The sequence below is a fragment of the Ambystoma mexicanum genome, chromosome 6q (genome assembly GCF_040938575.1).
Source record: "Ambystoma mexicanum isolate Mex_15411 chromosome 6q, UKY_AmexF1_1, whole genome shotgun sequence".
In the NCBI taxonomy this organism is placed as follows: Eukaryota; Metazoa; Chordata; class Amphibia; order Caudata; family Ambystomatidae; genus Ambystoma; species Ambystoma mexicanum.
This window is the reverse complement of record NC_090937.1, coordinates 487481090-487506886: the sequence shown is the minus strand read 5'-3', so window position 1 is coordinate 487506886 and position 25797 is coordinate 487481090. Positions and strand designations below refer to the sequence as shown.

The following is a 25797-nucleotide window of genomic DNA, read 5'->3' as shown; positions in this document are numbered from 1 at the left end:
AGATGTGATCGCGACTAAGAAGGCTGTCTTAAGGGATAAAAGCCGCAAAAAACATGAGTGCATAGACTCAAACGGAGCTGCCATCAAGGCCAAAACCAGATTACGATCCCAATCTGGGACAATAAACCGGGTTGGCGGAAACTTGTTCAGAAGGCCCTTCAGGAATTGGGCCATGACTGGGATAGTAAAGAAAGAACCTTGGTCTGGGGACCTCTTGAACACAGACAGGGCACCAAAATACCCTTTAGCTGTAGCAACCTGAAGGCCTTTAGAGGCCAGTGACAGAAGGAACTCCATCAATGTGGTGATGGGGCAAGAGATAGGGTCAGTCTCGCCTTCCCTGTACCACGCCTCAAATCTTCTACACCTGCACGCATACAGAGACCTTGTAGAAGGTCTGCGTGCAGCCAGCAACACCTCAAGTACCTCCTCTGAGAGGTCACAGTTATTGTACCTCTTCCTCTGAATCATGTAGGTTGAGGGAATCCGGAGTTGGGTGGAGCACTCGACTCTCCGACTGGGTTAGGAAATCCGGGCGCCGATGCAACCAGTGAGGGGGACAGATGCCAGATCCAGGAGATCAGAGTACCATATTATCCTCGGCCAAAACAGGGCAATCAAGATCATGGTCACTCAAAATCTCTTCAACCTCCTGAGAACCCAAGGAATGATGAAAATCGGGGGGAAGGCGTAGTGGAGCAGGAAGATCCAATCCACCAGAAACATGTCTCCCCCAGTGCGCTGTTCGCTGGTAAGTCCCACGAGCAAAACTGTTTGCACTTCCTGTTGGACTCTGTGGTGAACTGATCCACTGCTGGGGTACCCTAGAGACTAAGACCTCCTCTAGGACTTCCTGGCACATGTTCCACTCGTGTGAGACCGTGCTCTGCTTGCTCAGAGCATCCGCCAAGTTGTTCTCTGCCCCGCCAGATGAGCTGCCGAGACCAAGATTTGGTTCTGTCATAACCAGAACCACAGCTGAATTGCCTTTGTGCAGAGGGGGTGGGCGTGCACACTACCCCGCTTGTTGAGGTAGTGCATGGCCACTGTGTTGTCCGTCAGCACAGGACATGCTTCCTTCTGAGAGACAGGCAAAAGACCTCAGGGACAACCTGATGTCCCGCAACTCCAGCCTGTTGATGAGCCACCTGGCTTCTGATGGAGACCAGAGGCCGCTCACCTGCAAATCCTCATAGTGGGTGCCCCGAACCTTCAGAGACGGACCCCTGACCACTCGGGTCTGGGGCCAACGAGGCCAGAAGATTTCCCCCACCAAGAGACTGCTGCATGTGTTCCACCAGCCGAGTTCACAGACTACAAGGCTGGACACAAAGGTGATCTTTGAGCTCTCCCAGATACTGAGACCACTGGTGCCCCAGGAGCCACTCGAGGGATCTCATACGAAGCCTGGCCCCTGAAACCAGAAAAATACAGGAGGCCATGAAACCGAAGAGGCGGAGGAAGGAAGCCGCTGGAAGGGTGGGGTGGTGAGAGAACATGTGCACCATCTGGGCTATGTTGCGATTCTCTCCTCGGGAAGAAAAGCCTTCCCTATCTGGTTGTTTAGGACTGCTGCGATGAACTGGAGCTGCTGATCTGGTGTCAAACGGGACTTCATCAAGTTGAGGGAGAAGCCAATTTGCCTCAGATCAGCCAGTTGTCCAGGTACGGAAATACATGGACCCGGATTCTCCTGAGGTGAGCCGTAACTACCGCTGTGAGCTTGGTGAAGACCATTGGTGCGGAGGTCAACCCAAAGGGAAGCACTTTGCACTGATAGTGCTAGTCCCCTATGAAGAGTCTTAAGAACTTCCTGTGCTTTCGGTGTATTGGCACATGGAAATAAGCATCTTGCAGGTCTATTGACACTAGCCAGTACTGAAGTTTGAGAGCATGGAGAATTTCCCTCAACGTCACCATCCTGAATTTGTCTTTCCTCAGGAACTTGTTCAAGGTCTTGTGAGACCACCTGCCTTCTGGGGCACCAGAAAATACCAGAAACACCAACCCGCCTCTCTCCGATCTGGAGGTACCTCTTCCACGGCACCCTTCGATAACAGGGCTCTCAGTTCTTCCTGGAGCACCTGTCCCGGTTGGATCAGGGGATGTGGGGGTCTGTCTGGAAGTCTGTTTAGAAACGACAAACAACCCCACCAGATCAACTGCAGCACTCAGGCATTGCAGGTCACTGGGGCCAATGCCCTGCCAACCGTCCCGCAACCAGTGCATCGTGAGAGGGGAAAATCAAAGTGGATTAGAGAGCACGAGTGTCCCTGCCGCTGCTTGTTGGGATCTAGAGGCCCCACGGCTCTTTCCAGGATGCAAGAAGCGCCTCTGCCCCTGCCTGGCTTGCGGGAGCTGAACCTTACTGCCATAGGGTATGTAACGCCTATAGCCTGTACCCCTAGAGGCAAAGCTGAAGGCAGGCTTGGCCGGCTGCACCGCTAGGCCCAAGATTTAGAAGCTAATTTGGACTCCTTGAATTTCTCAGAGCATTTGTCCGCTTTCTGACCTAAAAGCATGTCCTCCTCAAAGGGCATGTCCAGCAGCCTGTTCCGTACATTCAGAGAAAAGCCAGAAGTTTTCAGGTAGGCTTGACATCTCATTACAACTGCTGAACCCATATCTGCAAACGCAGTACGCTACGTCCAGGTCCGTTTGGAATGACTGTTTGGCTACCTCCTTCCCATCCTCCACCAGCTGTAAAAATCTGTCCCACGTGGCACCCTCAGGGACGTATCCAGCAGCATGTTTCACAGCCTTCCACAAACCGAAGGAGTACTTTGCAAATCCACAGGCTATGTTTGTGGCTTTAAGCGTCACACTGCCAGAGGTGAACACCTTTCTGGCCAATGCATCTGTTTTCTTTCCCTTTCTGTCCGTAGGCAGATTGGAAGTGGATGCCGCTGGTATGGTGGAAATAGTAATGTGAATAGTGGCAGCCTGTATCACTAACCCTTCAGGGGAAGGGTGCGTGGCGAGGAAAGACTGGTCTCCTCTTGCTGGCCTAAACTACGGTGTAAAATTGGCATTCACAGGGGGAATAGTACAAGGGTGCCGCTATAAGGCAGCTAAAGGGTCCTTAATGGCTGGGTTGAATGGCATGTTATGCTCAACTGTGGGACCCTCATCCAAATTGTCAGTGAGCTCATACCCCTGAAGAGGTGTAAAGGACGCATTCAATTTATGGGTGTCAACCACCCTGTGAAGCATATCCCTGAACTTGATATTAGCATGGGTATAGGGCCGGTTCTGCTGTAGTTCAAGGCCTGGAAAAGTATCCAGACCACTGGCATCTTGTAGAGCCTGAGCTAGAGCCAATAAATGACCTAGCTGTCAAAAAAGTTGACGCTGCAGACGCCCGTGTAAACGGCGTCGACTGGTTCATCAGGGTCATGAACGCCAAATATGGATTGTATCGAGTCGAAGAAACCCGATCTCAACAGTGGCAAAAATTAACCGTCTGCATTTGTATTTTGTATTTTAACTATTTGTATGGCGCTCCAAGCCCGGGGGCATCTGGGCATTTTTCTTAAATGGAAAGCTTACAGACGGTACAAAGACAAGAATAAAGTTTACACAATTTACAAAATATACATTTGACTTAGAAATAATTTACAGAGTTTACAGAATGCGATTACTTAATTACAGGTGTATGTTTCTTACATATCACACATTTATAGCACTGCCAAAGGTTAGGGTCATGCGGCAGAGGGGTAGCTAAGATTCTTGGGCGAGGAGCCAAGTTTTAGCATTCCTCCTGAATGGGTGGTAGGCATGTTCAGTTCTTAATGGTAAGGGCAGAGTGTTCCATAATTTGGCTGCCAGGACATGGAAACTACTACTTTCTGCCTTTTGTAGCTTGAAGCTAGGGAATTTAAGGCAATGTGCCTGCGCTGATCTCGTCGGGAGATCTGAAGTATAGGGTGCAAAGTTCTTGGTCAGGTAACTTGGCGCTAGATTAACGAGACATTTATGGGTAAGTGAGATGGTTTTGAAGGCAATCCTTTGCATAAACGATAGCCAATTCAAGTTGCGTCTTACCTCGGATATGTGTTGTGATGTGGGGATATTCAGTGCTGCCCTAATGTCATTATTTTGAAGAACTTGCATCTTTTTCAAGGTCTGTTGACTGTGGATCCAAGGGAGTGTGTGTTACAGTAGTCTAGCTTGGAGTACTAGAGCTCTAGCTAGGGAGATGCAATTGGGTGTGGAGAGGAACGATCTGCAGGCCGTAATTAGCTTGCTGGTCTATGCCGTTGAGGAGGCCGACGCATTAACCTGTCTTGATAGGTTTAGATATGAGTCAATGTAGATGCCAAGAGTTTTCACATCCTTGGAAACCTTGATAGAGTTACTGTCAATATTAAAGAAGTCGAATTATTGTCTAGTCTGTTTAGTTTAAGCTTGGAGCCTAAGAGGAGAAGCTATATCTTCTTGTCATTGAGACAACGTGTTTAGCCATCCAAGCCTGAATGATGCTATATGTCATTAAGTACTTTGGAGTCAGTGTCATAGTCTCCGGTGATGGGTACGAGTATCTGGGTGTCATCTGCGTAATTAGTGTAGGTGACACCCAGATAGTCGAGGTTGAACAAAGGCTTAGTGAATACATTGCATAATGTGGGAGACGGGCAGGAAGCTTGGTGCGGGTTTGGCAGAGGGTGATGGTGGGAAAACTCTCATTGAACTATTATCGGGGAAGGACTGGATCCAACTGGTGGCTTTATCAGAAAAGAGTGCTGCTGTGGTTAGATACAAGCAGAGGACTTTTATAAAGTGAAATGTAGCCGACAGATCTAGTAGTAGGAGGAGGGCAAGTTTTCCTTTGTCTTTTAACTCCTCAATTTGGGTTTCTAGGTCAATTAGGGCTGTTTTGGTACCGTGCCTTGGCCTGAAGCCTGATTGCCTGAGGCCAAGGAGGTTGCTAGTTTCTTGATGCTCTTGAATCTGCAGATAAGCTGCTCTGTCAATAATTTTCAGAAGAAATGGGACCATAGTAATAGGTCTATAGTTTGTGGGGATATTGGGGTCTAGAGTCGGCTTCTTAAGTAACGGGAGGACCCAGGCGTCTTTAAGGTTGTTGGGCACTATTCCTGTTTCGAATGAAGTGTTGATTAAGGAAGTGATGAAGGGATCCAATTCCTTGGCTGCCGCTTTAATGATGGGTGCAGGGCAAATGTCTCCCTGGCATCATGAGCGTTTTAGCTTGGTTATTATGTCCTCTGCCTCCCTAGTAGTGAGAGGAGAGAAGTTGAATAGTTTCAGAGTTTTTGGGAGGGGGTGGGTGTCGTAGGTTTGGAGGAAATATCCAAGAACATGAGTTTCTTTTTATTTGATTTTATTTTGTAACATGGTTATATTGTTCAGTAATGCTGACTGAATCTTGGTGCACCATGTGGTATCTTTAATGGAGGTTACTGGTGGTGGTGCCACGGATTCCAGCTCTCTGAGTACCATCAAGAGTTCTTTGGTGTTTGATTTAGCTTGAGAGATATGGGCATTGTACGTATCTTTTTTATTTTGTAGGATTGCTTCTTTGTAATTAAGGGAGGCTATTAGAAATGTATCTTTGTTAGAGGCTGTTGGATGACTCTTCCAAAGTGTTTCAGCATTTCTTTTGGATTTGCGAAGTGATATAAGGTGTGGGGTGAACCAGGAGTTTTGATGCGTGAGGGTTTTGGCTTTACGCAATTTGAAGGGGGCTATTGTATTTATGGCGTGGAGTACAGTATGGTTGAACAAATCCACTAGGACTGTAGGGTCGGAGTGTTTAGTATTGGTGGCATTGATGATCGGTTGTAGTAGTGGAAGCAGCGTTTCCACCGTTATAATGCGAGTGTTCCTAATTTCAGAAGGAGGGGCAAGGTTGTGGGAATTTATCCGATTGCATTCATCCTTTATCGGGAATGATATCAAGTGATGGTCTGTCCAGGCACATGGTGTACTGGAGAGAATATTAATGTTGCAATTGAGGTTGGCTAGCCAGTCTATGGTCCTACCTTTGTTGTGGGACTGTCTGGGCTTGAGGATAGGTTTCGAAGCAGATGCTTTCGATGCCGAAGGTTTTTCGTCACAGAGGGACGCTCGGATGACCGATGGGCATTGTGTGCCTCGGCCATACGGCCCTCCAGCGACGTATGTCTGATAGGTGTGTGTTAGAGAAAATTATCAAAATGTGCCAATTCCTCCCACCTTAGAGCCCTCCAGTTCTTTTGCAAAAAATTGGGTCTTTGAACTTTTCAATTCAATGTGTTTTCTGTTTGTTTCTTTTTGAATTATGGAGTTTTAGACAACTCTATAGGCATCATCTTTTCATGTGCGTCACACAGCATCCTCAGTGCTGTGGCACAGAGAAACCTTTTTAGGTTTCCCAAAGGTTTAAATACCTTCTCTGGGATAAAATACTGTTTCGAAGAGTAAGTTAAGTGAAAATGAGTAATAGTCTTTTTAAAATTCCTAGACCCAGCACACCCTATCTTACAATAGAGTGCTGGAGGGATTACTTAGTATCCCCTGCGTCTAGGTACTCATGTAGCAGTCAAATGCTACCTTTTCCTCTCGAAATGGCAGGTGGCAGTGGTTTTACAACGAACTACCATGATTTTTCCGGACCGTGAACACCGGTAGCGTTAAATCACGGGAGCCCTGTTTTTAAAGATGGCGTCTGAGCCCCATTTGTTTGATCAGGTCCAGTCTTCTTTTTTTGCCATTTCTTTGTGGAAAGGTCCCTCTAGAGTTTTGCTCTGCGCGCCAAACCAAGTTTGGTTTCTTTTTTCATTCGCCTTTGGCGGGCTTCAGGACCGAAAACCTCCTCTGGCGCCCAAGTGTCTGGGGTGGGCAGGAAGTGAGGGAGGTGCCCGAAACTCCCTGAGCTTAGTCTCCTGGGAGACCCAAATGCAGTCAGGTATGATTGGTTGGCTGACTGTCCGGTAAGGCCAGCCACCCTGCTGGGTGAGTGACAGCTAGGCAGGAATAAATGGGAGAGAACTGAATAAAAGGTGATTCTCTTGGCTTGGAAGGCAGAGTTGACCATTGGAATGAAAGAACCGAAGACGAGCTTGAAGAGGACAGCTGCTGCAACTCCTGGACCGTTGGTTTGCCCGGTGAAGTCCTGTTGCAGGTCTGAATTGCTAAGTTCATCTCGACAGAGAAGCCTTGCAAGGGCGACTACTCCCTTTGAGTTGGTGGGACCAATCAACTCAACACTAAGCCACCTGGATAGCATTCTCAGAGCTGATTGTATTTTCCTCAGAGTGCTGCAGGAAACTGAACAACCAGGGAGAGGGACACCAGTTTTTGTGCTTTACTACAGCTACCGGGATTGAAGATTTGCCAGTGCCAGCTTTTTGACCAGTCCCAGTGCAGTGCAGGATTCCCCCGATGTCCTCCCTCTTGTCCCCACGACTGAGGTTTAGGAACAACGAGATCAGCAGGAACTGCCAGGAACAGAAGTCTTCAGTTGCATCTTGTTCTTGATTTGTAAGGTACTGTGAAAAGAGACAGTACTTACCTCTCGCGGTGAAAGTGCTTGAAACTTTCGCAACTAGCAGGCCTAATCAGCTTGTGACCCAACATAGAATTCTTTTTACAAACTACTTGTGAGAACTTCTACAGAGACTTTACCATTTACTTACCAGAAAAGTTTTATCCTATCCAAGACTTTAGCCCATTAACTTATTGACTCTTCTGGTGAACTCAAAGTATCTACACTGTCTAAGAATAATTATAATCCTATTATGTTCTGAACCTATTCCTTTTTGCTCCTCCTTCAAAGTATTCTCAATGCCATTTTGCTCCTCCATCAAAGTAGTCTGAATGCCTCAGAAACTTAACGACTATACTAATGAAGTATATTTGTGTATAATGTTTAACTGCCTCCTTCTAGTGAATGTATTATAACTGACTGTTGAATAAATTAATAATTGTTTAACCACAAAACCTTGAGTGTAAGAGATTATTTGAACACCTGTGATTGTAGACCTCTGTGTAACATCATTACAGCTCACATTCCCTCTTGAGATAAGCCTGGCTGCTCAGCTCCGTTACCAAAAACTGTCTAGTACAGACTTATACCAAAGGTTGGTTTTACCTATAGTCATAGTTGTGTGTGCAGTGCATGCAAACTCCGTGTAACACTGACGCCCAAAGGCGTTTTCGATGTCATCGACGTAATGGCTGGCTTGGAGTAGGAAGCACCAAGCGCCGCTTTTGCCACCAAAGCTTGCTGGTCGGGGGCCCGAGTTGCACCTACAGCAACTTGTACCCTAAACATTTAAAGCATGGAAGTTTTAAAACGTTCCCGCTATTCCAGAGTGATCAGCCCCGCCGAGGGCTTACCTCGATCCGACGACGAGCTGGACTCGCACTGATGGCAGTGGTGCTGCTCCCACGAGGAAGACGACGAGGCATGGCTCCTGGAGTGGGACCGTTTCTTAGTCTTCTTGCAATGTTGTTCCTTCCCCTTGCCGGGGGTGGGCTCCTCAGTCTCAGCCTCCGAAGACCGGACGAGGGACTGTGCTGGAGATTTGTGGACCGGTTTGCCCAAAGCCAGTTTCCTGGCTCTCTCACGCAGGGACTTCAGTTGCTTCTGAGCACACGGCATACAGGCCTCTGTGTCGTGACCAACATGTAGGCACCACAGACACGTCATGGGGGTCGGTTACAGACATTTTGGGGTTGCAATTGCAGCACCGGTTGAAGCCCGAAACCCTGTGAGAAATCAAGTCAAGGTTTTTGAGAAAATACATACAACTATGTACCAAAAAACATCGAATAAACTTGAGTCGTGTTCCCGATGCAGCATTGGAGCGCATTGAAAAAAGGAACTGAAGCATGGGGCGTTGTGACGTGCTATATATATGACGCCTGAAGTCACTTCCGGAGCTGACGATCGAGAGCCGGGCAGGACGGATCGACGATCGAGACGAGGTCCACTTCGCCCCCTGTCGAAAAGTTTCCGACAATCAGAGGTGAATGATGGATATTTATCATGAAGAATCTGCAGGAGAAAAGCCATCCATTGAAAGTGTGTAAAGAGGCCCATGTAGCGGACTGACATTTCTCTAATTGGTACAACCCCTCTGCAAGGCAGATGAGGCAGAATGAGCCCCTTGACTCAGTGGCACCACCTTCCCTGCCTTCTCACAGCATTCTGAAATGCACAGAACTATTGTGACAAATAGTTGGATCATGTCATTTCTCCCCATGGGGCAACCCTTCTTTCTGAGGCTAGGGAGGAAAGGCCGCAATCCGATATTCCCCCTATGGGTGGTAAAAAGCAGGAGGACCTCACAGGGTGGGATTTCCATCATGGCGATGAGGACTCTCCTCCCATGATGGAGCTCCCTAACTCGTGTGCCCTTGAGATCTCCACAGACGGACCAAAACATGACAAGGACAACACAAGGGCATTTGCATACCTTTTCTCCAGGTACTGAGAAGAAGATTGAAGGAGTGATGCGGATTACTCCCTCGGCAAAGCTAGACAATATCGAGAAGAGTAGGCCCAACCGTGAGAAGATCACCCCGTGTAAATTAGAGAAAGACTGACAGTCCACTAGGGAGGGATCAGTTACAGAATATAAAGAGAAAGGACTACGAAAGAGAAGCAGTGTGAATGCTGGAAATCCTCCATAGTTCAAACCTGGGAGGGGATAAACAAGCTGCAGAGGTCAGTCCTTGACATAGAGGACACAGAATCCAGGTTGCAGGGGAGCTCTGGAGATGACCGGAGTATCAAGGAAACCAGCAGCTGGAATAAGGTCATAAGTGGCGTGACCTTCCGAGGGGGACCGCTCGGTCTGACAACTGCCTCACAACCGAAAGACCAAGGATGCCGCAGGACCAGTGTAGTGCAGCAGGGAGCGGAGAACAATGGAGAAGGAAGGGCCAAGCAGAGCAGCCGACCACAAGAACACAGGAAGAACGAGTGACATGGTTGCTAGAGGAAGAAGGTAACAGAAGCCAATGGTAGACCTGGAAGGGGTTTGGGGAGGAATGAAGATTGTATCAGGAGTAATCTCCCTCATTACAGTAGCCACCCTTAAGCTACTGATCCTGAAGAGTACATCGGGAGACATCTCCCTCATTACAGTATTTATGAGAAAGAGGGCATCAGGAGTGATCACCATCATTTCAGTGGTTACCAGTAAAGCAAAACCAACCAAGGGAGAACTAAAGACAGAGTGGAAAGCCTTGGGAGCAAACTCCCTGGCTACAGTAACTTTATAAGGTGTACAATCCAAGTACCTGGAGAAGAAAGTCTCAGACAAGAAAATTCAGCAACCATGTTGCACCAAATGAAGCGTCAGCATCACATGCAGACAGTAGTGCTTAGTGAATGTGTGGAGCGACAAACAAGATGCTGCTCAACAGATCTCTCTCACTGGCACATCCCTCTGTAATGCAAAGGATGCTGTCACACCCCCAGTGGAATGCGCTCCGATGACCGACGGCAATTCCTTTCCCGCTTTTTGGTGGCATTCCTCAATGCAATTAATTATCCAGTGGGAAATAGTCCACTTAGACAGTGCCAGACCCTTCCTATATAGTCAGGAGGCCACACAATGTTGGTCATCACGTCTAAAATCTGCCATCCAGGCCACGAAGAAGCTGAGCGCCCTCTTCGGGTCCAGCCTGTTTAGCCTTTCCTCATTCTAAGAGGGGTGGTGTGGAGGATAGAAGGCCGGCAGGTCAATGCTTTGAGAGACGTGAAACTCCAATAACATCTTTGGAAGGAATTTAGGTTGGGCTTTAAGAGAAGCTTTCTCTTTGGAAAAAAAGGTAGAACGGGCAGCCTGCATAAAAGAGTTTGAAGCTCGCTCACATTCATTGCGGATGTGAAAGCCACCAGAAAAGCTGACTTAAGAGTGATTAGCCCAACAAAACAAGAATGCATCTGCTCGAATGGAGCTGCCATTAAAAAAGTCAGCACCAAATTAAGGTCCAAATCCTGAACCAGAAATGATGTAGGCAGAAACCTACTTACAACAAGGCCCTTAATAAATTGGGTCATTACCGGGATAGTAAAAAAGGATCCTTGATGCAGAGACCTCTTGAGCGCAGACAAAACCTCCAAGTAACAGTTGACTCTGCCTATCTGAATGCCTGATGAGGGTAGGAAAAGAAGGCATTTCATAACTGGTGGGGCATGTGATGGGGTCTATCCTGCACTCCTTACACCATGCCTCAAATTGTCTCCGCCTGCACGCATAGAATGATCTACAAGGTGGTCTATGCTCGGCCAGTAACACATGAAGTACCCCCTCCGAAAGGTCCCAGTCATCATACCTCATCCTCTCAAGAGCCACTCATGTAAGGTTGGAGGACTTTGAATTTGGGTGGAGAACCCGGCCTTCCGACTGGCAGAGGAAGTCCAGCAGATGGCAATTTCCAGGAGCTCAGAATGCCATGTTCTCCTCACCCAGTCCGGGCCAATCACGATCATGGTTGCTTGGAACCTCCTCAAACTCATGAGAACCCACGGGATGACCGGTATTAGCTGGAAATGCCCAATGGCGGTTGAAGGCCCACTCCACCAGAAACGCATCGCAAAGTGCACCCTTCACTGGGAATTCATTCAAGCAGAACTGTCTGCACTTCACATTGACCCTCGTGGGAAACCGATTCACTGCTCGGGTACCCCACAGAGAAGATCTCTTCCAGAACATCCAAATACACTTCCCACTCATGTGAGAGCATACTCTGTGTGCTTAGATCACCCACCAGACCATTCTCTGCTCCTGCCAGATGGGCTGCAAAAGCAGAGATCCTGTTCTCCAGTAACCGGAACCACAGTAGCAATGCCTCTTTGCATAAGGGCAGGGTCCGCACCCCCCTTGCTTGCTGAGATAATGCATGGCTACTGTGTCATCTGCCAGAATGAGGATGTTTCTCCTTGAGGGAAGGTGGAAAAGGCATCGGGGCTCACTTGATAGCTCGCTCACAACTCAAGCCTGTTGATATGCCACTTGCGTGCCACTGGGGACCAAAGACCATTCAACTGCAGATCTCCAAAGTGAGCACACCATACCTTCAGGTATGTATCAGTGGCCACTTGGGCTTGGGAGTACATTGGCCGAAAGGATTCTCCCGCCATCATGCTCTTCCTGCTGGCCCACCATGAGCAGTTGATGGCCACCAACTTCGACACTCTTAGAATGTCCTTCATCTGGTGCCTGTCCTCCATCTCGGGCTTGGGGCCTTCAGTGTCGGCGGGGCTGACAGCCGTACACTTGATTGTGCCAGTGACTTTGACAGAGGGTGCCCGAGAGCCAATTGCACAGACCATTCTCTGATGGCCTTCAGATAAATTTGATGACAGGAACAGCACTGCTCGACCTTGTGTACCTTCCCGAGACACCATATTGTAGATGCCAGGTGGGTCTGTGATGAACATCTTTGAGCCGCAGTCCTGACAACACTTGAAACCTAAGACTCTAGAACCCGACATATAGGCATTGAATTAAAAAAAGAATTTTCTCTGTAGAGAATTGTTCTGAAAACAATGTGCAGAGCATGCAGAAAAAAGGAACTAAGGTATAGGGGCATAGTGACGCAATATATATACCGCCAACGTCACGTCCGGAGTAGAGGAGAGGCACGGCTGAGTCAAGATGGAGTCGACTGTCGAGCCACACTACGCCCTCTGCTGAAACATTTCAGAGCAGCTAACGCTGGAAGGGATATCTATATTTATGAGAAAGTTTTAGTGTACATACACATGTATAACATTAATAGAGATATACAGCAATGTAAGCATATTGTCAATTCAAGTATTTCTGATTTAAAGGATGGAAAATGGGACCGATAATGAAAGAGCAACACGTTTTAAACAATAGATCAGAGCAAGACAAAGCAGTTATATGCTTGCATCAATATACGTGAATGCATGGTGTTTTTTGTGTGCGTCTACAGCAACAAATGATGACCTCCATAAATATATCTGTATTATGTGAAATGTAGGTTATTCTTTACTCTTTATGAGTTGAACAAGTGTGATTGATAAAGGGATATTGTTTGGGTAATGTCGAGTTAAAAAACAATTGAATTGGGCAATGATACCTTGCCATTTCATAAATGTCAGATTGCGTTGATGTCATTAAATAGAGCTGGGACGGACAAGATCTTTGGTATAGAGCCACTGCAGCGCAGACTGTACTTTCGACAGTTGTATTAGTGGTGAGTATATTTCAGACATTTAGGTTGAATTTGTGAGGCATTTAAACCCTTTTGTGACATTCTACACATTGTACCTTTTTTTCTCCTTATTCAGAGACCCGCTAATCATCTTTTTTTTCAGTGCGGCACTTAGAAGGTATTTTTTCCAGTTGCCTGCGAGTGAGGATCACTAATTAACTGGATGAATATATTGATTCTGATCTTTTAACCTATATCTATGTACAGAACATTTGATGGTTTTATTAACTGCGTTTACCCAACTGTGAAAATGCCTGTACTTTCTTGAAGATGGACGTTAGGCCTATTACCAGTACTCCCACCTCCGTCATGGGGTCAATTTAATAATGAGATGGCATTCATTTTCTTTTAACAGCAGTGAATGGATTACAGCACAGTTTTTTTTACTAATTCCGAATTCTGTTTTTCTATTTGTCTCTTTCTCTCCAAATTTTCTCCTTTTGTTTTTGGGTACCACTATGTATATCCCATTGTTAACCATTGCCATTGTTCACGTCAGGGTGGGATTATTAATGTTGGTGATAAATTATGAACTGTTGAAAATGTGTTCTTTTTACATTTTCGTGGGTACCGCATTGCAAATCTTGTTGATAACATTTGTTATTGGACATATAATTTTTATGAACTGTGGAATATGCCGTTACATGCATCTTATTTGAAATGATATCAGAGCGTTTATTCTGTGGATGTTCCTGACGAAGGACGAATAAAAGTCAGAAATGCAGTGGACACAGAATTCATTAACAATTTTGGTATTTGCCTCTTTTGGTGAATTTGACAATTAATGATAACGTTTTCAGTAATATATGTGGATTCAATTAGAAGTTGAAATATCAGTTTATATAAGTTATAATATTGAATACCCTTTGCAGATTCTATCTGCAAGGGATGAAGTGGCACCAAGGGTTACAGAGGCACAGAAATCACTGAGTCTTCGAGACATTTGAAGGGTTTTCATGTTTTTCTATGTAGGGCGTAGGGCTGCCCAGCTCTCTCAACTCGATTCACCATCTGTAGTACCTGGTTAGTGCAACCAAACGTAGACCCCCTACTCTAGATTCACTGTCTTAGACTACAGGTGTTTTCCCTAAGTGCAGGGACTTCCTAACTGTCTCTACTCTATCCAACAGATTGTGTTCTAATCGGGAATAGGGATAGTGCCTTCCACTCACTTGGTTGGATTCAGGCTAGTTCACCCACGTCCACACTCCCTTCTCTTCTATTCTTACTGGCTCTACCTCTGCCTTACTCTTCTCACCAATCTTCTGTGACTTGGGGCGGGTCAGAAGGATACTGACTGATCATTTATCGGGTATTCTTGATTAAAAGAATAGTGAACACTCGTAACTTTCTCTGAACTATGGGTTTTCCCTATCCATCCAAAACTAACTACGGTGCTCGTCAGGAGTCCAAATTAATCTAACCTGACCCTACAACTACAAAAGCAACTAAGGCACAGGAGAATGACTCACTACTTCTGTGAGCGGTTTTATGACGAAGTTCTCTTCAATAAAGTATTTGTAGGTAGTTCTTATTAACTACTTGTATGAATCATATAGTTCAGATACTGGGCTCTTCAACCGCCTTATTTGCTGGTTTTCCCTTTCCTTTTTAGTCTCCCCTCAGTTGATCTTATGTATTATCATCCGCCTTCTTCCTTGGGATACCTTTGTTCCTTCCTTGTTAGCAATGCTTAGGACTTTCTCTTTAAAAATGTCCAATCTTCTCCTGACTCAGACTAATGGAATTGTTCCAAAAATGATTCTCATTCCCTATATTGGCTTTTGTCACTTCGTCTGGCCTGGGACAAGTATGAATGATGTAATTATATTTCTCCCTTTTCTTCTGGTATTTCAGATGATTTATTCTGACTGGGATGAGTAGGAACGCTCCAATTATGATACTCACTCTTCTGGTGTACTTCCAAAACTTGTTCTGTACTGGGACGAGTATGAACATTCCATTTGTTATCTTTGGTCCCCCACCTGGGTCTACCGTTCTCCCTGTTACCTTTGTATCTCGGGGATAATATCACAAGGACTTCGTTTAGGACAGGACCCTCATCGAAGAATGTCAGGTTGGCTTCTCGGCTCAGCACACTTTGCAGTGCCTTCAGGTAAGGGGTGTCAGCGTCATTTATGAACTTTCATGTCCACTGGGGTTCGGTCATGCCACCACTTCTTGGTTTGTTGCTCTTCGGATACAGTGCCAGTACCTCAGCTTCTCTCGCCTTAAGATTTCCTGAGTGCCAAACGCTAGGATTTGCACTCCAGCTTCCTCCCTGCATTGTACGATGTGCACCCCAGTTTCCTTCTGTTTTTCCTCCCACAGCTGATTTGAAATTCCCGGGCTTCTCTCCTTTACAGGTCTCTGCCTCTCAGATTTAAGACGCTGCGATGGGACTTCCCCGTGGCAGCGTCAAAGTCCTCCTTCTTTGTTCTACTTGTACTCACGTAATGCTCCACTGGTTTTATTGTCTCAGTACCACATAATTGCCTCATTCCAGGTTCATTCAAAGGTTCTGCGTGACACTAACAAATACCAGTTTGTTCATGTTTTCTTCTAGCAGATGTCACTAGCAACAGGCTATAGGTAGGTAGGTTAGGGAGTTCCTTGTCAGAACAGGAGTCCTTGTCCCCAAGGGGGAGGCTCTCCCAGTGAGGCCCCACTTGGCTGTACCCCTAGCAAATGCATTTCGTAGCAGGCTGGCCTCCCTAGGCTCACAGAGAAAGGCTTCCCCCTGGGATGAAATGACTGAATTCTGCGATTCGGCACGCCCCCTAGTTCTAGCCTCCGCCCTTTGATTTTACTTCTCCCACTCCACTTTACTACTCTCTGCACCGCTACAACATTCCTCCTTCCTTCACTATTACCCCACTTCCTCCACCTCTACTACTACTCTCCTCCATTCACCACTACTACTGTCCTCCCTACACTACTACTCTCCTTCCTCCACCACTACAACTACTCTCCTTGCTCCACCACCAGTACTATGCTACTACTCTCTCCCTCCACTGCTGCAACTATTACTCTTCCCACCACTGCTGCTGCTACTACCCTCCTCTCACTACACTCTGCATACCACCACTAATCGCCTACCACTACTAATCTCCACTCAGTAATTTCCGCCTACCACTACACTACTCTCCTCCTCTCACTGCTAGTCTCCTCCCATCAACTACGCAAACACCCTCCTTTGACTATGTACCACTCACTTCACATTCACTCACCACTCATATCATATATCATATCACACTGCTTCAATCCCCCTCTTCCTGTGAGGATTGGCAACCTTTCCTAGTCACTTTTTCCACGTGGACTTGTTGCGTACCGAAGATGGCAACCCAGAACAGCAAGTGTTCATGTTCTTGGAACTTGGTTTGTTGGGTTTCCTTTTCAGTCTCTCAGGGAATAAGGGGTTTTCTTCCTTTTTCTTTCGTCTAGCGGCTCCACAATGTCCTCTGTATTACTGCACAGGACTGCAGCGCATCGCCCTTCTGCTCTCAGAGTGTCAGTTTCTGTGCTGTAAGCTGGCAGCGCTTCTGTTCCTTTTCGCTGCGGCATCTCCCTTTCTCTCCCTCCAGCAGATCTTCGCAGTGGTCAGACAATGTCAGTTCGTACTGCTAGGTAACTGCTGCAGGAGAAGTTCGGTAATGGACAGAAAAAGGCTGACAAGTATCTGTCTTGAGAGGTAAGACCGGAGGTAAGTGTCTGCTAACGAACATGTTGGCACAAAAGGGACGGTACAGGAATTGGGGCCCTCTCTATTGCCAGAGTAAACCACAGGGGTATGATTGGCTCTACATGGCTCCTTAGTAGGCCTACCATCCCCGGCTGAAAGTGGTTCACCTCCCTTCTTAACGAAGTCAGGTAGGCTGAGCCACGCAATCGAGGACTCTACCCTCAAATGTTTGAATGTGCGATTGCAGAAATAAATTGATCCGTCGATGCCAGATAATGCTTTTGCTAATTATTTTACAGACAACAGAAACAGAGGTAAGTTTCAACCAAATAGCCATCACAGGTTCTGTATTTTTCTCCCTGAAAGAAACTATGCAAACATTTGGTGGTGCAAGATGCAGAATATAATCCCAGGGACTCCCGTGCATTGTCCTCTCTGACTCAGAAGGTACCCACATTACCATCCAAGAAGGATATAGTCATGCCAATGTCTGGATATGGGGAAGTGTTAAGGCTGCTTGCATCATTTATCACTTCTGCTAAATCGAGGAGAGGCAGGTTAAAGGGATTTCCAACTATTGCCTCCTTTGAGACCAAAGTCCCCCAAACCGTCTAAAGGCTTCACAAATGTGACCTCATCTTCTGCAGGTTCTGACACAAAAAGAGCCAGGGAGGTTAGGCGATCCTCTGAGAAACGGCACCAACCTCCCAAAGCTGTAAACTGAGAAAAAGAGCGAGAATTAGTATCAACGCTGGCTTAGATGGAGCAAATGTTGCAGCAGAGGCACTTTGTGAGACTGGCAGCGAGCACTGTACTCTGAACCAAGTATTGGTACATGAGCGACAGTATGGTCCAGCCACTGAGCAAGCAGCATGCTTGGTTTGGCAAAGTCATAAGGGTAGGTGTCTTCTTGAATACTTTAGCAATGCTACCTAGAAAGCTTCCCACTGGAAGGAAGGCTTTCCAAAGTGGGGAAGATGGGTTTGGAACCAACTCAACCAGGTGATGTGGATGTGTATTTCTCCTCAGAACAAGACTTCCACCTTGATCAGTAGTGTCTCTTCTGAGAAGATGAAGAGTGGGTATGGGGTTATGAAGATCCCTTTTAGTTAAGGCTTTCTGTCTTCTACTCCCTCTCCTCACACCTTGCAAGGCATTCCAGTGCAGGCGTCTTGGCCCAGCTCTTCTAAGTAGTGGCATTTGGCTGAGAATGTTTACTCCATGCGAGGAAGCCTGTGCCCACCTATTTACACTGTGATGTAAAAGGATTGTCAGGAACACCAATGATTGATTGCGGTCTCTAGGCGGTTTTCGGGTTAGCAGCATGGAGATCTGAAGCTTCTGGAGCTGGTAGAGGTAAAGTAGTGGGCTATGGAAGAGTGTGGCAATGGAGCTGCAAAGTAGGAGACGGGTTGCGGAGCATCCCCCACCTGAAGCAGAGAAGGGGAAGAATGGGCTCAAGTACAACCTTGCGGGGCAGCCTTCATGGTTACCCTCAGCAGCACTGTCTTGTGTTGTGGGGCTCAAACTCTGAACCACAATACTCTGTATTGCCTAAGCAGCACATGGAGTCGAACTACGGGTCAGAGACCGAGGTCTGTTCCCCGCTGTTCAACAAGGCTTAACGCCCAAATTGTAGGTGACATTACACAGTTCAAAATATTTTGAAAAAAATCAGAGTCTGCTCTAAGGAAAAAAGGAATGGAGGTCAGTGGGCACACACTGCTCCATATGCATAACAGTGTCTCACTTCCGGTGTACCACAGATGCCATGACAACGTTTCTGCTTGGAGCCAAAGAACGGTAACAAGTTGCTAGAATAAATAATGCCTGGACCAGTCTGCACCTGGACAACATTCCAAAGATGAGGAGTCAGTGAAACAAAGGTGCACATTAGATGCTACTCTTGAGATCAGGAAGTACTACTATTATAATTCGCTCTTGCAACATTGCTGTACTGGTAACATTGATCTGAAAATATCTGGAGTTGTGGGGGGTGGAAGCCAGGGGTAGGCGTGCGTACATTGTTTATTTTGTTTTTAAAAATATTTGTAATCCCTATTTTATTGTTGAGAGTATTTGGCTGCTTTAGGGAGTAAAGGGGGCTGCTACTTTGCTTAGCTAAAGGACTGAGAAGAAGTGGCAGACACCCCAAAGGACTTCGGTGTTGCACTCCAACTTACATGTGGCATAAATTGTATTTAGGTAAAGGCTACTAGAGTCGAAGTCCTTCTGAACCAGAGCTGGATGTACAGCACAAGCACACAGTGCTGGATATTGAGGACTAACCAATGGGATCAAACCTAACAGTGCCCTAGAAGGAACAAAGCTTGATCTCTGAGGTGTTCGGCAGTACAAACTTCTTGCCTTCTGATAGGCGGTTTTCTAGGATGTGGAGGAAAGGAAGGGCCTTCATGAGTAGTAAATAAGTTCCCATCAAAGCAATTTGGAGTTGCCTTCCTTATCGGCTTCCCTTCTGAGTCATTACATTCTTATTCGTAATGCCATTTAGCGCTCATGACCGTGCTTTTGAAGCAGTTACATAGGCCAGGAGAGGGAGTAAACCGTAATCTTATTTGATAAAATTACCTTACTTGTCCTTTTCCCAAGGGGAAAGTCACCTGGCAAGTAAGACCAGCTTTTCTTTTTACGGTGCTATTAGAATTACACCTGACCCAGAAAATAAATCTTCCTGTGTTCTATTCTCCTTCACATCCATCCAAGGAAGTGGGCCGTTTCCGCCGGGTTAAACATAAAACTCAGGGTTCATTCTACTTGAGGGGTTGCAGCAACTTCAGCCCTGCAAAGAGGTGTCCCGGCATCAAACATTTGTCAAGCAGCAACATAGGCTTCTACATATCGTTACAAAGCGCTACTGTGAGGCTTGCTTCTGATGCAAAGTCCTTCAGATTGCTTTGTTCTGACGGGTGGGAGCTTCCTACCTCACTTTCCACCTCCAGCCCCTCCATACCTCAGTATGGCAATGGGAGTTAATCTAAGATGAACAAACTGTTAGGGAACACAATCTAATAGAAGAACTAATTACCTACCTGGGGTGATGTTATTTCTCATGGATGGCTCCTCCCACAGATGACTCCTCATCCTCCCAACTTACGCCACATTCAGTCAGCATTTTGATGATACCGGAGAAGGCATTTGCCTTGGGTCGACTGTTCGCACTTCTTCAGCTGTTAAGCACAAAGCGAAAAAGTGTGGAACTGAGGTCTGGGGCATGGTGGGTGTGGCCTATTAGTCACCTGGATGCCATCACTTCAGATGTCAAGGACTGCCGGAAGGAGCCGGTGCCTAAACTCCCCCTCTCCCCCCACACTCTGCGGGTGAAAATGTTTCAGATGCCAGCTGGCGCAACCAGTATTTATCTGAGGTGACAAAACTGTGGGATCACACAATCCATTGGAAACAAAACTCCAATACCTCACTTTGTTGTTTTAACAGATGATCTTGAGAAGATAGCTGATTCAACAGATCTGACTCTCTCCTTTGAATGTCTTCTATTTTTTGTTGCGCATTTAGAACTTCAGACTCTGCCTTTTTCAACTCGCTCATCAACTACAAAAATATGCAAAAAAAATAAAATGTATTACATTTTACCGAAGGTGGTATAACCAGTGACTGAAAAATATTCAATACATATATATATTTCCATCATTAGCCCTGAATACTAGCAGCATGTACACTACATTCCCCTACATGACAACACTGGAATTTTTGATAAATCACAAAAACATTAAAATATAATAACCCACCTCGGATCAAAACTAACTGCAAACATGGTGAGAATGTTACTGACAGATTAGATCACATTAAGCACAAATCTTTGGGTGTCAGCTGAAGGAAAAAGCTACTTACCTGTAACTCGTATTCTCCAGCATTGGCATCTTTCATGGATTCACAATCTGTGAATATTCCCCGTCAGGCTGGAACTCATCGGTAACATAGAGCAATTTAAACTTAAACTGAAAACTTTGTCACTTCAATACCCATGGGTGGAGGAAAGCTCCCAGCATAGCTTACCACTGGAGACTTACCCACCTCATGCAAAAAGATTCTGCAGAACCGACTGGCACACTCTAGACTCTTCGGCAGAATGTCTGTCGACACAGTAGAACCTGGTGAACGTATGCACCGATCTCAAGGTGGCTGCACGGAAGATATCAGGCAGTGTAATACCGGAGAGGAAAGCAGTGATTGCAGCTACTGCTCTAGTAGAGTGTGCTCGGGATTTGCCGGGAAACAGTCTATCGGCTTGTTGATAGCAGAATGAGATGCAGGCAGCAATCCATCTTGCAACAGAGGACTATGAGAGAGCCTTCCCAGGCTCAGAAGATCCACATGAAAAACAGTTCATATGTTGTATGGAATTACTTAGTATATGCCACATAGTACTTGATGGTGTACACCACACCCAGTGTGTGCAGAGTTTGCGCCGCTGGAGAGCCTGGTGTGCCAAAGAATACAGGCAGAACACTTGCTGATTTAGATGTAAGGCAGATGGCACCTTTGGCACAAAGTTTGGGTTAGTACATAGAACAGCCTTGTCCTTGTGGATTAAATATGGCGGTTCTACAGAAAATGCCTGGACCTCTCCCACTCCTCTGGCTGAAGTTATGGGCACCAAGAATGCCGTTTTCCAGGAAAGATGTTTAATAGATGCTTGGTGCATGGGCTCAAACAGTGGTTTCATGAGTCTTGCGAGTAGCAAAATGAGCTCCCATGATGGAGTTGGGCGACAGAAAGGTGGATAAGACCGGAACAGCCCACGCAAACCTCCTTCACCAGCCAGTGAGACCACAGGGATGGCGTCCCTGCAGTGCAGTTGTACCTGGAGATTGCAGCTGGGTGCACCTTAATGGAAGAATGCGTTAGACCAGACTAAGCCAGGGACAACAGATATGGTAACAGATCCACTGGTCGGATGGTCTGAGGTCGTAGTCGTTGGTTTTTGCACCAAACTTGAAAACGTTTCTGTTAGGGAGAATTCTCATAAATGGTTGATTTCCGTTACCTACTGAGTTCCTCAGTAGCTTTGATGGATTTCTAGGATTTATTTTTCTCACCTGGTAAGAGTGTGAGCCTTTTTTCCCACTCTTACATGTGTTTTGCTATGTGTATTTCTACTTTCTGTGTGATCTTGGGCACTGGAGCCTCACCTACTCCAGGGCACCTTATTTTTCATGTGTGTTACACAGCACCTTCAGTGCAGTGACACAGGGTTGTCTTTTAGACTTCCCACCCACTCCATTTTCTGTGGCTGACTACAGTCCCCCAGAAAAGGGTAAAGTTGCCATTCATTTTACCTTAGTCACTTTAAACCACATACCCAGTACACCCCATCTTCCATGGAGTATTGGAAAGGGTTAAATCTTATCCCTTTTTGTCTGTGCCTCTTGGGGCATTGTTTCGCTCCCTTTACATTAAGACTTGGCTGGTGGCAGTGGTACCTACCCCAACTTTTCTACCGCAAATATCTTATATAAATGTGGTAATGTTTTAGGCTATTATATTAGCCTCAAACATAAACCCGCTTTGATGGGGCCCCTAGGGGACCCTCGCATATGGAAACAAGGCACAATTACCACACACAAACTGATAAGCTAGACACGAGGTTCAATTCCCAAAAGCTAGGGTTTATTGCAAAGCAAATAGTCTCAGTTGGCCAACTGGGTCTCACGTCCCGCAATGTGTGTCTCCAGGTCCCGAGGGACGCAAGAGAGCGAGTATTTTACAACAGTTACATATATACAAAAGGAACATCTTGCCATCAGTAATGACATATTCAATACTGGCCATAATGTATTTCCTTTGAAATGGATTCGATGATTGACAATTGTGACGAATACGACACCTTCAGACATTCATTTAGCAACAGTTTGCAATTTGCAGATTTGCAGACATGATTCTTTGTTTAAGGGAACACACTGCTCCTGTTCTTACAAGCAAGCTGCATGCAGGGGAGAGATACATTCCAGGCCTCGCTATCTTCTAGTTTGAATTTGTGTGCTAGGGGTCAACTCGCTCTACAGGGCTCAGTGAAGGGGGGCCATAAAAGAGAGCATAATTCAAGCCATTAATTGTTTGTTTCTACCATTTCTACCGCATCAGCGAGACTAGCTGGCACCTGCGTAGTGATTAAATGCCTTGTTGCTTACTTCCAAGGACTTGTGAGGGGGGAGACTGGGCATTGCTGTCTGGATTGCCTGTGTTGTGTTTCAACATGTATCGTGTGGCCTTGCTCTATGCATGAGCAACAACAAAATAACGGAATAGAATAAGCTTACAGCAAAGCAGTTTGAACAGAAAGCAAGAAGTGAAAATTAGACAAAATGGCAAATTTTATTCCATCAAAATGGACACACTCTGGTCATGCTTATGATTCTGTACTAATAATACCGAACATATGAGGCGGTAGGTTTTCGGCCAACAGAATACATTGCTTATGTTATGGCAGTGTATTTTCTGGACTCACAAACCCTCCTCTTGGCCGTAAGCCAAACGCCTTATCCATACATTGCATCCTCTTCTGACCAAGTATCTGATTCTGAACTTTGCATACTACTATTTTCATCATCATTGTCATCAATATTGATTGACATGAATTCTTTCACTGTCTTCATTTCATGATTCATTCGAGTATCCAACCTTGTTTTTTTTTGTGTTACTAAATGTACGCACTCCTCACTTATTTCAGTGCAAATTATTGGTAAACAGTGCATGCAACAACAACAGGTCATAAATATTCCGAGCACTGCTACTAGGATTGCAACTAATTTCCATCCCCATGAGCGTAATATTTCCCAGAACCCGGAGCTTATGTTTAATTCCCAACCACCTTCTATGGGATGGAGGTCGGAGCTCAAAATGTGCAATTTTCTTATCGCTTCAGAAATCGTAGGGGAGGAGTCACTTACAAATATGCAACATGATGATCCCACGATTTTACAACCTCCCCCACGATCTGCCAAAATTATGTCAAGAGCCATCCTATTTTGAAGTGTCATCAATCCAATACCTTTTTCCTCCAACGTCATGTTGTATAATATTCTGGACAGTTGTCTTATGTTATAGGAGTTTATTGCTTGGCCGCAAAATGGTATAAATGATTTTGCTATGTCTTCCGCAATCAATCCTCCTTCCTCATCTCGCCGTGGCCTTGATCTGGATAGTTTGGCTATGTCTGCTGTTTTTGAAAGAAACAGCCCTGGAAACAGAATCCCCAAGTAACAAGTACCTCCCCAGTTTCTAGGTAACCAGGGATTAGCTTTCTCTCCACATACAAAATAAACAGGGTCACCTGCATACACTGGTTCTTCCTCTCTGGCGAGGAACGCTATATTCATACATCTAGTGAATGTCCCTACTGAATAGGAGCCCTTCTTCTTTAAGCAAAAGGGGACAGAGCGCGACTATAGTTTACTGTATAGGAGGGGGGCACTGTATCTTTATTTCCTTCTAGGTTCATATGAAACGTGATTACAGACGATTTATATGGCACAAATAATCTATCTTGTGGCATAACTACTGGTGTTATCAGTCGTGTTTTATGAAATATAGAACAACCTACAGGTTTCATAATTATCTCCTCAAATACATCCATGTTTGTTTTATCTAATTGACACGTTTCACTCTTGTTCCATTTCCCATAATACAATGCACTTAAGGACGCGTAACATGCAGAACTCAATGGCAGTGGCTGCACATACCAACCTATTCCCTTACCACCATACTGTGGTAAGTGAACACACCCAACAATTTTTTTTTTTAAATTTTTTTATTGATTTATTAACAGAACAATACAATACAATACAAAGCAAGCAGTGCAACCTTCAACCGCTTCATTATACTTCCATAATTTCTAATTGCTGCTTCCCTTTCCCTCCCCCCTTTACGAGCCTGTTTCTTTTAACCTTCTGTTTCTGCATCCTGTGGTACGTCTCCCCTCCTATAGCGTCTGCCGGGTCTTCAATTGACCCAAACAGCTCGGCTATCAATAATTTCCAGGCCATCAGGGACTCAGTCCTCCTCTTCTCCCTCCCTGTGTTACTAGCCCCTTGCCATACCATAGTTTCTGCTTCCGCCCATTTTTGTAAATCTCTCCACCACACCTCCACATCTGGCATATGGCAATTCTTCTTTTAGCAGGCACATAAGCCAGGTCCTTTAGTTTACCCACATGCTTGAGCTTCCGTGATCTTGGAAACCCCCCCCCCCCCCAACAGACAGGCCCACACTGTGTCCACTATGATCTTAACCCCTTTTTTCCCCAGTTTCCCTTTCACTGCACTCCAGAAGCGTTCTATGACCGGGCATGACCAGAACATATGAACCATGCCCGCGTTCTCCTCATCACATTTGGGGCATGCTTGCCGTCTTGCATTCTCAAACCTCGATATCCTCCCATGTGTCATGTATGCCCTATGAGTACTATATAGTTGTATCTGTTTCAGTCTCGCATTTCTAGATACCTTCTTATGACACCCCTGCACCCGTTGCCACATCCCATCCTCCATCGGGGCACCAACTTCCATTTCCCAGTCCATTCTCAACTGCGTGACTTCCTTCCCCACTTTAGACATCAACATTTCATATATTCTGGAAATCTCATGACCCCCTTCTATGTCATATCGTATCTGTGGTGGCATCTGGTTCCTCCTCCAGCACTGTTTCAGGCCGTATTCTTTTAATTTGCTGCACCATTCTGTAATATGTAATGTACAGGCCCTCGTGCAACCCAGTTTCTTCTCTCAGCTCCTCGAAAGTAATACTAGAGCCCTCCTGCCAAATACCTCCCATTGTTGCCATCCCAACCGGTTCCCAGTGATTCCTGATTATCATTCTTAGCTACACATCTGCCCCCGTTAATACAACCAGTGGCACCTGCGGAGAGCATAGGGACG

At 45.9% G+C, this 25797-nt stretch overlaps 1 protein-coding gene across 5 annotated transcripts in view; it reads right to left on the bottom strand.

Annotated features, from left to right (window-relative positions):
- The window catches only part of CENPE (centromere protein E), a 2471681-nt gene that overhangs the window by 477644 nt on the left and 1968240 nt on the right, over positions 1–25797 (bottom strand). For all 5 annotated transcript variants that reach the window (XM_069630970.1, XM_069630968.1, XM_069630972.1 and 2 more), the window contains one exon: positions 20318–20452. In XM_069630970.1, the coding sequence (XP_069487071.1) occupies positions 20318–20452 (135 nt within the window). The remainder of the gene's footprint in view (positions 1–20317; positions 20453–25797) is intronic.